This window comes from Rhinolophus ferrumequinum, chromosome 13 (genome assembly GCF_004115265.2).
Source record: "Rhinolophus ferrumequinum isolate MPI-CBG mRhiFer1 chromosome 13, mRhiFer1_v1.p, whole genome shotgun sequence".
Lineage (NCBI taxonomy): Eukaryota > Metazoa > Chordata > Mammalia > Chiroptera > Rhinolophidae > Rhinolophus > Rhinolophus ferrumequinum.
In genome coordinates this window covers 2299427-2312037 of record NC_046296.1, presented here as the reverse complement: position 1 = coordinate 2312037, position 12611 = coordinate 2299427, and the positions used below count along the sequence as shown (strand labels likewise).

The 12611-nt window shown below is 42.1% G+C and overlaps 1 protein-coding gene across 1 annotated transcript in view; it reads left to right on the top strand.

Moving 5' to 3' along the window:
- SLC9A2 (solute carrier family 9 member A2) overlaps positions 1–12611 on the top strand; it is a 77673-nt gene that overhangs the window by 40955 nt on the left and 24107 nt on the right. Inside the window, exons 4-5 of the mRNA XM_033125646.1 lie at positions 8161–8378; positions 8858–9060. Of these exons, the coding sequence (XP_032981537.1) occupies positions 8161–8378; positions 8858–9060 (421 nt within the window). The remainder of the gene's footprint in view (positions 1–8160; positions 8379–8857; positions 9061–12611) is intronic.

The window sequence follows — 12611 nt, the reverse complement described above, 5'->3', positions numbered from 1 at the left end:
CACAACAGAAAGGCTCCATGTCACACATTGCTTCTAGTATGGCAATTTCTGTCAAATAAAAACATTATGGTGTGTCCTCACTCACGTATTCACCGGATCTGGCACCATGAGACTTCTGGCTTTTACCCAAAGTCAAAATGACCATGAAAGGTAAACATTTTGAATTGATTCTGGACATTGAGGCAGCCACAACAGCGCAACTAAAGACATTCATGAAAGAGGACTTCCAGAACTGCTTCAGAAAGTGGCAAGAATGATGGGATAAGTGTGTTTGAAGCGAGGGAGAACATTCTGAGGGGGATTAATGGCAATGTGTCTTTTACTGTAATACATTTTTTTATTTAAACATTCACCATATTGTTTGATCACACTTTGTAAATCCACAGTAGTCCTTAAATCTCATGTCATCCCTTCTTTTTACTCTCCAATAAAATTTTAAATAAAAATGATTCAACTTTCAGCTCTTTTTCTCATTTATTCTTTCTCTCCTGGACCTTCTGCCTGTGCTCCCACTTGCTTTCCTCAAACTTTGATGTATTTAGGAATCACCTGGAAAGGTTGTGCAGCATGCAGAATCCCGGGCCCCAGCCAGAGATTCTGGTTCTATAGGTCTGGGGTGGGGCTCTGGCATTTGCATTTTTCCCAAGGGTTTCTGGTAATCAAGTCCTCCAGAAAGCCATAGTTTTGGAAGCACTGCTCTGATATATGTGCTGGGAGCAGTAAGAGTTTAACTGCCAGAGAGAGGAGACTCTTGCTGAGGTTTGCAGTGCTCAGGCTGAATCCTGAAAATACTCCGTGTGCTCATTCAGTGCAGGGTCGTTGCCTGGCTGGTTCTTATATCCATGTCCCACTGGCAGTTCACCCCCTATACATACAAGGAGTTCTCCAGCTGGAAACCTTTCACTCATCGCCAAGATCTTGGTCCAGTCTTCCTGCCGTTCAGACCTTTGTCTCCACTCCCCGGCTAGAGCAGTGGACTCTGTGGGTCCCTTAACACCTTGTGTTTCATTACACTTTGACAGTGAGCTGTGATCCTTTGTGTTCTTTCCATAAAACCATGACTGCTTGGGTTCCAGAAAAATGATCTATAAACATTACTTGAATTGAATTGAAGACATATAAAGGAGAAAACACAAAAGATGTGGGAAATCCATGGCATGGACAAGACTGTGTGAATAATCAAGCATTTGTAATAGTTTGAATTTACTCCGTTTAATTTTTGCTCTTTTAGAAAGGTTCAGTTTTTATGCTTGGATCCTCCTTTAAAAACCTTTTTTTCTTCCGTTTTCTCATATGTCAAACTCACTCTTTTTTGGTTGTCATGTTTCCTGGAAGAGGAAATCCATTATATGGTAAATTCATGCCCTGGAATAATTAATTTACCTCACATGAGTGAGTACTTTATTCTGAGAACAGGCAGTGTACCCTGAGTCACCACAAAACCTGGCTTTAATCAATACAGAGAAAGCTCTTTAATTGTTCTTCGTCCTTGCTAATGCTTTGCACTGATTAGCAGAGTATGCTTTCATATTTAGCAAAGTCTTTATTCAGAATATGTAAGTATTATTTGGACTGCATTTTCTTGCAGTAGAATCCATACTTTTAAAGATCACCATGGATATGGAATGGGAGCAAAAGCATTTTGCAACATTCCTATTGTCAGTTTAATTGTAAGCAGTTCTGATTACAGAAAAAAACTCTCCTAACATGGGAACAGAAATTACAAAATTGACTCCTCTTGAAAAAAATAAAAACACTTGTACTTACAAACTGAATTAACTGAGGCATGGCGTCACTGTATGTATGTGAACACAAATAGGATATGTATTTTTATCTTCACATCTAGAAATCTGCTGTCACCGCCCACCTTAGGTATTGACACCTGGTCCCTTTGGCTACACAGGTCACGATCATCTGGATGAACGGTCGGGGTCTTCAGACCGTTCAGCAGACTGGGTCAACATTAGTTGAACTTACACTGGTAGCATGACATGCACAGAACCATGACAAGCATGCCTAGCTCCTCCTCTCCCCAAGCATCCCTTCTGTTAGGAGATGAACATCCATAGAAAGCTGGATTCATTGACTGCTGGGATGAAGTCACAGCACTATAGGAAAAAAACAGTCAAATGACAGATCATCTAAATAGAAAGTCTGATGCCCCCACCCCTGCCCGAAGCCTCTGTTGAGACACTATTAGCTGGCCTGAGTTTTTTCTATGCTGAATTTAGAGTGATAATGTGATGAAGAAAACGTCAATTGCTGGTGAATATAACAACCACTAATTATAGTGCTTTAGCTTTTCCTTCTTTAAATTGCTGATAATCACCATACATTTATGTTACAACGTAATGTGGGGCAAGATAATAACAAAGCAGAATGCACCAGGGAATTCTATGCATACCTTACCTCCATGTGGAATGGAATCTCCCACGGAATGGAACCTAACACCTGTCAAAACATGGTCATGTCTTGGGTGTTACATGGGCCAGGTGCTGCATCAGATTATGAAAACAAAATGGCAAACCGTCGTTGCAGGAAACAAGTTGACTTCAACCTCTAGGTTCGTGTCCCTCCAAATCTGTCCTCCACATGTCCTTCGGAACTCTCTAAAATATAAATCTGTTCATACCACCATTCATAGTAACAGTTCATCCAAGTATCCATATAGTCATTGATTCAAAACACATTAATGACAAGCCAGACACTATGCTAAGCATTGGTAACAACTTTTGTTTTTCCTTCATGAGTCTTCCGTTGGGTTGGGGAAATAGACACTCTTTATATGATCGAAGATATCAACTCATTTTGCCTCCAGCCTACAGAATAGTTTTAACTCCTAAGCATAATATATAACAGTATCATTTGTCATTATCTGGCCCCTAAACTTCTTTGATCCTCATCTCCTCTCCTCCAGCTAACACAGTCATTCCACAGTTCCCTGAATATGCCAACCTATTTATTTGTCTCGTGCCTTTCCCCATGGCCTCTCCTGTTGCTTGATTTACTTCCCTTTTCTTCTTTCTGCTTGGTGAGCTCTTCACCTATCCATGAAGACTTTGCTCAAATGCCCCCTCTTGTGCGGTGTGGCAGAAGTAGCCATTTCCTTGCTCCCAAAGCATCCATGCCACTCCTTGTTTCTAGCACTTGAAGTGTTGTTCCGATGATCTCTCTGTGACTCCTCGTCTGTTAGACTGGGAAATCTCAAAAGTAGAAGCTGCATCTTACTTGCTTTCATCTTCCTAGACTTCAGCACAGAACTTGACCCAGAGTAGATGCTAAGAAAATGTTGGTTGATATTAAATTGTTATTCACAATCATATTAACGAAATATGGAGATTAGAAAAGGGAGACATGGAAAGGACGGGAGAAGGATGATTGAATGGCATAATCTAATAAAAGTAAGGTTATATCGGAATACTAAAGGCCAGTAGTTTTATGTTTGAATGACCTTCAGGGTTAAGAAATTCAACTAGAATTTTCTACAATATGATGAGTCTATTTAGGTTATTATTTTGGTGTGGATACCATCTCACTGATGTTCAGAATCACGGTGAGAGGCTGTGGACTTCAGGCATGACATTCCATGTGTTCACATGACGATGGAAAAATAAATCTCATCTCTCAGTAACGTCCAGTGCTCCTGGGATATGCTGTGACATGACCTTGTACCCAGTGACACTCCTGCCCACATACTCCAAACCAATAAGATTTATGGTGACATTTGAGACTGTTAGCTGTAGGTGATCTAGGAAGGGGACAGAGGTGGTTTTATTTTTCTCTATTCCTGGGAGACTGTACTGTGTATGCCTCCCTCACTGGAGGGAGACTAGCTCATTTGTCATTTTGTGTACTTATGATGTTACTGAAGTGAGGTGGTTTGGCTTCAGGTCAGAGTCGACTACAGCGGAAAACCTCTTTGCAATGAAAACAACTCCTGGCCTTTGCTTGAGAGGCCATGTGCAGAAAGCTGGGACAGACCAGATCAAGGCCATTGGGAACAGTTCTCCTCATGGTGCACTGTGCATCAATGTCAGAGACATGCCCACACTTCCTGACCAGGGCACTGCCGGGCCCTGAATCCTCTGGAACCCATGGGGGGCATTCTTGTCCCTCCAGCATCTCACCTGTGCTGGAAGGAAACAGAATGAAGTTACAGTGAGGTGTCTGGCAGACGAGAGCCTCGCTCCTGGTGTCACGTTAAGGATACCAAGCAATGGAAATTGATCCTGTGGACATCCATGGAAAATTCTTTTTTTTTTTATTCCTACACCAAAGCTGTATTTTTCAATCATTTCTGAATAGATTTTTTTGTTAAATTCTTCACGTAATGAACTGAAGGTTAGTTTTTGCCTGTATGGTTCACATGTTGCCCAGTGACGGATACGAACATCATCTCGGAGGGAAATGTTTACCGCATTCCCAAAAACAATATTCTCCAGCCTTTTAACAATCACTTTCTGAAAGATAAACAAACAAAGAAAGTCCAAAGCCAAGGGGAACAGAGGGAAATTCGCTTGGTATGAGAAACATAGAGGTTTCAACTCTATAGGTGATGTTTCAACTCTATAGTTGATGTTTTATTTATTTAGTTAGTTTTTTAGATTATATTGGGGAAGGGGAACAGGATTTTGGATTTTATTGGGGAACAATTTATACTTCCAGGTCTTTTTTCCAAGTCAAGTTGTAGTCCTTTCACTCTTAGTTGTGGAGGGTGCCGTTCAGCTTCAAGTTGTTGTCCTTTCAGTCTTAGTTGTGGAGGGCGCAGCTCAGCTCCAGGTCCAGTTGCCATTGTTAGTTGCAGAGGGCACAGCCCACCGTCCCTTGAAGGAGTCGAACCAGCAACCTTGTGGTTGAGAGGATGCACTCCAACCAACTGAGCCATCCGGAAGCTCAGCGGCAGCTCAGCTCAAGGTGCCGTGTTCAATCTTAGTTGCAGGGGGCAGAGCCGACCATCCCTTGCAGGATTCAAGGAGTTGAAACGGCAACCCTGTGTTTGAGAGCCCACTGGACCATGTGGGAATCGAACCTGCAGTCTTCGGAGTTAGGAGCATGGAGCTCTAACCACCTGAGCCACCGGGTCAGCCTGTTGATGTTTTATTTTAAAAAATAAAAATGATTTGTAAAAGTTGGGTAGTGGGTACTTTAATGTTTAACATTCTCCATTTGTGTCTCTAAGCTTAAATGCTTTCTAACAAAATCATTGTGAAGCGTCTTTTGAATAGCATTAGAGAATTTCAGGAAGTAATATGGCCATTACGAATTGTTTTGTTACAAATTTTCAATATGGCAACATTTCTGAAAGGTTCATTAGTTTGTCTTGCTGTGTATGTCTTTTCTTTATAAAACATATTATGATCCAGATTCTTAATTTACTCTGGTTTTGCCCTCATTACTTTGTATTGGGCAAATCTTACTTTTTAAAGTCTGGTTAAAGAAACATTACCCCAGAATCTGACGGATGAAGATGTTCCGAAATGTGGTTAACTGATGGTTTATGTTCAGGTGGGTGCTGGCAAGGCGCCCCTGTAGGCTCCCTGGAGAATTGCCACTTTCCTCTCTGCCCTCCCAGTCTCTGTTGCTGGCTGGTGGAGGTTCCTCTTTTTTTGTCAAGTCAGTGTGACAGAGCTCCTGCTAGCTTCTGTCACCAAGCACATGTGAGCAGCTCTGGCCACACTCATCTGGGGACATGCACTTGTTTGTGGCCACCACCACAAAGGAAGTGAATGCCTGCGATGGTGTGTGGTCAGCTGAATAATGAACCCCAAAGATTCTCATCCCCACAACCTGTGAATAAATATATTCATACCTTCCATGGCGAAAGGGACTTCACCAATATGATTAAGTTGAGATGGGGAGGAGATACTGGACTATCCAGGTGGGCTTGATGTCATCACAAGGCTCCTGACGAGAGGAAGGCAGAAGGTCACAGTTAGAGAAGGAAATGTGTGTGACCGGGAGGCAGAGGTCAAAGCAATGTGACCACGAGACATGGACTGAGCAGCCTCCAGAAACTAGACAAGGCAAGGAACAGGTCCTCCCCTAGAGCCTCCCGAAGGAGCGTGGCCCTGTTAGCACCTGCATTGAAGCCCAGTGCGGGGGATTATAGACTTCTGAGCTCTGCAGGCGAAAGATGATCAATTTGTGTCGTTGCAAGTCACTGACACATTTCATACAGCAGCCCCAGGAAACTAATACAAACAGTCCTGTGCTTGAGAGAGGAAGAGCAAGGGCCCGGCAGGGGTGGAAGAACTCTCTCACATCAGAGATAATCAGGCTCGGCGAGCTTGGAAAGAGTGAAGATTCAGTTCTGAATAGCGTTAGATTTGCGTCGGACTTCCTGATTAAAATCCTGGCACTGCCATTTATTAGCAGTGTTTTCTTGAGTAAGTGGTTCTCTGTCTGTCTTTGTTCTCTCAACTGTAAAATGAGAATGATAATAGAACTTGCCTCAGAGGCTTGTTATGACGTTTAACTGATACAATACGTGCGAAGTGTTTGCACAATCCCTGGCACAGAGAAGAGGTGTAATAAACACTATTATTATTATATAAGCCCTCAGCTATTTAAAGGCTGTGCTGTGTGTTTATGGCTGCCGGATTTTATTAGCCCGTTTAATAAGGCACTCTTTCTTTTGGGAACAACATGAATTATACGTTCCTGGCACATATAAATGTAGAAGAAATACCTGCTCATTCTGGGGGCAGTGACATTGTGGCTAAATGCATGGTTCTTGGCTTGGTGGGAATTTTTTGTTTTGTTTTAATATGGGGCACAAAAATAAATATACACGCTTTCTATGTGAGGAGTAGGTCTGTTCCTTGCAATGAAATATTTTCATGGCTACCTGCTCAAGTCTTAACTCAGAGAGCTCTTAGGTTTGCAGTCTTGTATCCTTGTACTCACAACAAGGAGGATTTCTCTAAAGCATCCGAAAGCCTCTCAGGGAAAGAGGACTAGGTGCAGTGGTTGGGGGTGAGAGACATGTAGGGTCATCCTGTTCTAAAGTTGTGAGAATGTGAAAACCTCACAGATCGTGGCCAGCAATGAGTTTAAGGCATAGTGATCTCACAGTGGAAGGAGATGGTCCCTTGAAATCTGTCTTATTTCATTCTGAAGTCCTTTTGGTACTTTGCAGTAACTGTCTCTGTGGATAGGACCTACTGTGAGCTATCATCCAGCTTATACTAAATTTCCCTCTATGGGTGCCATTGGAGTTGGTCAGGTGTGGCCTTCCAGATAGAGAGGAACATATGTGTAAATAAGGCAGAAAGACAGCAAAGAGCAGGACATGGCTTGGGAAGTTACAGACAGTTGAGGCACATGGAATGTGCTGGGAGGTATACGGAACTGTCTGCTGAGGGAAGTGTGTGAAGAGCTTCAGGCATTTAACTAAGGAGCTGATCCTAGGGCCCTTCCCTTACCAGAGTGTGCAAAGGTGCTGTGTGAAAATAGGCACCGCGAGGTCCCAGAGTTTGGGAAATGTTTGGGAAAACAAGCAGAAAGCATTTCTTTCCTGTATCTTAGAGGAAATTCTTAGAGCCTATCGATACATTTTTAAATTTCCTGGAAGTAGATACAGTAGATGAGTAGAAATGAGACCTGGAACAAAGGCATCGGGACAAAAAAGAGAGAGTGGGTCCTATAGACACTCAGGGTGAGGGATAGAAAACAATTGGTGACCAATTAGATGGTGAGGGGTGCACTGAGGAGGGATGGCAGTGGCGAGAAGGCCAATGTGACCCCAGTTTCAAGTTAAGGACTTTAGGCAGTAGCTTAGCATGTTAAGTACCAGAGGAATAGAAAAGATGGATTTGGTTTTATAGGAAGATAACGGGTCTTGGATTTATTTTGGACTTGTTTTATTTGTGATGCTAACACGATAGCTAATGGTGCCAGTGTCCACAGACCTTTGAGAACGTGGATCCGGGGTAAGGATTGCTGTAGGGAACAAAGCTGGACAGAGCTGAGCAGTGCAGCTGAAGACTTCCAGAGGTAGTAGGGTTTCCAAGCAAATCACATTCACTTATAAAAATCAGTCGGTAATGTTGAGCTCATGGGCAGAAGGGTAGAGCCATAATTTAGCTCTTAAGGGCTAACTGTTATATTCCGATTAGGATCATTGTCATGTTTAAATAGAAACTATATCTTCTCTTGCAGAATCATTGCTTGTGCAATGACTATGAATAAGTATGTGGAAGAAAATGTGTCTCAGAAATCTTACACGACCATCAAGTATTTCATGAAGATGCTGAGCAGTGTCAGCGAGACCCTGATCTTCATCTTCATGGGCGTGTCCACCGTTGGGAAGAACCACGAGTGGAACTGGGCCTTCGTCTGCTTCACCCTGGCCTTCTGTCTGATCTGGCGAGCACTGGGTAATGAGCACATTTCCCCAAATGAACATTCGGAAACAGTCCTGAAAAGAATGGGGCTCTTGTCTCCTCCTTCCCCTTTGCTGCTGCGTCGTCTTCTTTGTCTCCCTTTCTTCGTGTTCCTCGCTTCCGTTTTTTATCCTCCTCCTCCTCATTCTTCTCTTCCTCCTCTTTTTCCTTTCTTCCTCTTTCTCCTCCTCTTCTCCTTCCCGATCTTTACTTCCCTGAGTATCTTCATGCCTTTGCTATAAATCAAGTTAATCTCTCTTAGGTACTCTGATTTCACATTTTCACCCATTATCTTGGAACAACAAAGGCCCAACAGCCTAGTAATACAAATACGGCAGAGGAAAAGGTGGAAAGATACCAAGGGGCCTATTTTTAAATCTTCTGTCTTTTCACAGAAGCATAGAAAACGCATCTTCGTATTTACTTGTTCTGGCCTCACAGTCTGTTTTCATTGGTTTTGTTTTCCTTCTCAGGTGTCTTTGTTCTGACTCAGGCCATTAACTGGTTCCGGACGATCCCCCTGACCTTTAAGGATCAGTTTATCATTGCCTATGGGGGACTCCGAGGTGCCATCTGCTTTGCGCTAGTGTTTCTCCTTCCTGCTGCCGTATTTCCCCGGAAAAAGCTCTTCATTACGGCTGCGATCGTCGTCATATTCTTTACTGTCTTCATCCTGGTGAGTCGAGTTTTTTCTCCCAGCAAAGTGTCTCCCTTTACCAGGACGAAACCTGATCTTTCAGACTATTGTGATGAGCGTTTTTTATAAGACACAACTCTGCAAAGGCATGTTCACGCTTTGGTAGTTATAACGTTAGGGAAAGTCATATTTCCTCATGTCACTGGATTGTGCAGCAGCCTGAACGTCCAGTTTGGTCACTTGGCCTTGACAGAGGATATATTATTTAAGGACTCTCAGCTAAGTGATCTAAGCTTACTACTGGAAACTTACGAACTGTGCTTGCTCGTCCTCGTCATTTATTTTTTCACTCTCCGACCTAGTAAATGTACTCAGTAAATGCTAGTTCTGTGATGATCTTCCAGCAGCTATTCGACCTGAGTTGACTGCTTAGCAGTGTTTCTTTTGAAATGGTGGGATGGGTAAATTCAAGTTTAAGGTTGGGAGGCAGAAAGTATGGCAGGGAGAGCATGGGCCTGTGTCAGGATCCTGACTTTGCAAGTTAATCTCTTTAAGTCAATCAGCCAGCCTTTAGGAGATTATATGTTGTGGATACTCATTTAGTAAATATATGTTGGACTTCTGCTACGTGCCAAAGAGTGCACTAGGAGCTCAGGATGAGTGAACTAGACACAGAAACGTCCCTCTCCCTGGAAAGCTTGTATTCCAGGGAGGATGGCAGACACAGGACAGTAAACACAACAAGTCAGTAAGTTAGAGAGTGTGTTAGGAGGCGAATGACGCTATATGATAGGAAGGGAACCAGTCTTAAGAAACTGGGGAGGAGAGGAAAGCAGCCAAAGAGACTGAGGACACATGATAAGTGACAAAGGAGGAAAAACAGGAGATGTTTTGTTTTATTTTTTTAAAAACCTTGTTTACCTTTTAGTCACAGAGTGCTTTCTATATACCTGACGCAGGTTGAAACATCTTTGATATTAACGTATTTAATCCTCATAACAATTCTATGGCAGAGTTCTAGGAGGAGTCACCATCATTCTTCCCATTTCATAGATGAGGAAACTGAGGCCTTGAAACGGAGTTTAAGTACTTTTCCCAAAGTTACACGACTAGTAAAAGACCAAGGTGGGAGTCAAAACCAGTTTGGTCTTAACTCTGAATAAAGTGCCCAGTAGAATATGTGGTGTGTATGGAAAGTATCCTATATTGTAACTCACTGAGCTTCTAGTCACTTCTCCAAACAGGAGTTCATCCTTCATTCATTCATATCTCCCAACACGGGGGACAGTAGGCTGCCCTGTCCAAGGAATCCTGGAGAAGCATGCCTTGGGAGACCCTCTCCTAAGTTAAGAAATGGCCGCTTTTTGTAACTGTCTTCGTCATCAGCACCTTTATAATGCTGGTACCCATCAGGAACCGCTTCCTTGTGTGAGGCACTCAGACCAGGGCTTTCCTATTTGCATTATGTCATTTCATCCTCCAAACAAAGCTTTGAGAAAGAGACCAGTGAGGCTCAAAGAGAGAAGAGACTGGCCCAGCGACACACATTGGTAATGATGGAAGCTGAAGGTGAGCCCAGGACTCTGACTCCATAGACAAGTTCGGAACTATTAGCTTTATTGACTTTACTTAGAGAAGCCATTATTCACCAGGTTATGGCTAGTAAGTTTCAGTTACAGTTATACATACTAGTTTGGGTTCTAATATCCCCTGTTGGTTTGAGTTCCCTTCTTATATTCAGGGAGACTCCTGGGTGTAGAGGACAAGCAAATTTCCTTGTCTTTATTTTTTTACTGATGAAGAGATAAAGGTCTTTACAAGGTCCTGGTTAAAGTCATCCACTTTCTTACTCTCCCACTCTGCCTGAGGCACAATCTTGACGTGAATCCACTTGCCTTGAGCATTTTCATTTCTCAGGAACATGCTAGGGCATCCTGTTTGAGGGGAAAGTCAGATAGGGATGAGTGACTCACCACCTTTCCTAGGCCAGCTGGCCTGTCCTTAACCCACCAAGGCTTAGTTAAAGCTCTGGACTCTTCCCCATGTTCTCAGAACTTAAGGTGTCAAATATGAAAATAGAAACACGTCAGTCTAGTACAACTAGGAACTAGGTTTATTAACCGTTATTGTCCATACAAGTGCTTCTCAAATCATCTGTAAAACCAGTGCCCACCCTGCAACATCATGGACATACACACTTGTAAAATACAATAAAATGACTTAATAGGAAGATGTAATTCAGGAGAGGGCATACAAAAGACAAGCTCACATTTTGTGGTTATTAGATTCAACAGACATAAAATTACATTTCTACAATCAGAACAAACATAGCATGGGGAAAAAGAAAAGTATTACAAAAAAGTATACTATTGTTCACTGATTGTGTGTGCGTGTGTAAGTATATAGAGTATCGCTATCACACACATACTATTTTGGCTTTTTGGAATTGTAACTCAACCAAAAGATGGAAGGCATTCTATATGCATTCCATTCCCGATAGTCAAAGCCTACGCAGCCACTTTGAATGAAAACCACGTATGTCAATATTTAACTTTGATGAACAAAGTTTTTAATATAATGAATTTTAAAAAAGCAGAGATAACAAACAGAATAGTTTAGATGTGTTGGCTATATTTGGTAACGTAAACACATCAAGTTAATCCTTCCTTCAGTGGTGGAGACATTTGCGTGTCAGTGTTGGGAGTCTGAAAGCATACTCCATGGCCAGTTTTCTCTGATTTAAGGAAACCTGGCAAAGCTCTCTTTGATGCCTGTTGGGAAGAGGGATTGCCGTAGTTCCATACCTACTGCTGTCTTACCTTCACTGTTGTCTGCCCCACCATTCTGTTTGCACAGATTAGAGACTAATGGAGTAGTCTTGACACTGACCACTTTCTCTCCCTCTCTTTCTCCTGCCCACCCCTGGCTCTTAAGAGACTCTGAACACACGCAAACAAATACATACGCACTCTCTTCAGAAAGGATTTTTTTCCCCAGAATATATCAATAATTAAGGAACTCAGGGAAAGAAGCCTGAAAGGAGATGCTTCATGGGTTGTAAACATAGCAGATATAATTAATTAAAATCTATGCATAAATTTTTGCCTTCTGATTAAGAACTATGCATTCTCCTTCAAATGACAACTTTTATGTTGATGGGTCTATCATTAAACTTTAAAATGTCTTTCCCCTTATTTCAACATTTCTTATATGATGAGCTCATCTATCCCGATACTGTTGAGTTAGCACTATCTTCTAAAATAGAATTCCTGTGACATATGGTTTATTATTTGATACCAAGATTTATAATGAGAATGTTAACATTCTTTGAATCACATTGATAAATTAGAGAAAGTAGCCTCTTTCTGAAGCACAGTGTTACCAGAATACAGTCTCGCTTGTGGAATATTGAATGAGTGAGCAAGTCTTATTCCTTGGATGTGTAAATTCATTTCTTTTAAATAAGATTGGTAATATTATCTAAAATATAAGCTGTCTCTCTTGTTTTAAAATTATGTTGAAGATCGAGGGGAGGCAGGGTTCAGTAGTAGAAAACACAGATGTTGGAGTAAGGCTGCACTGGGTTGATA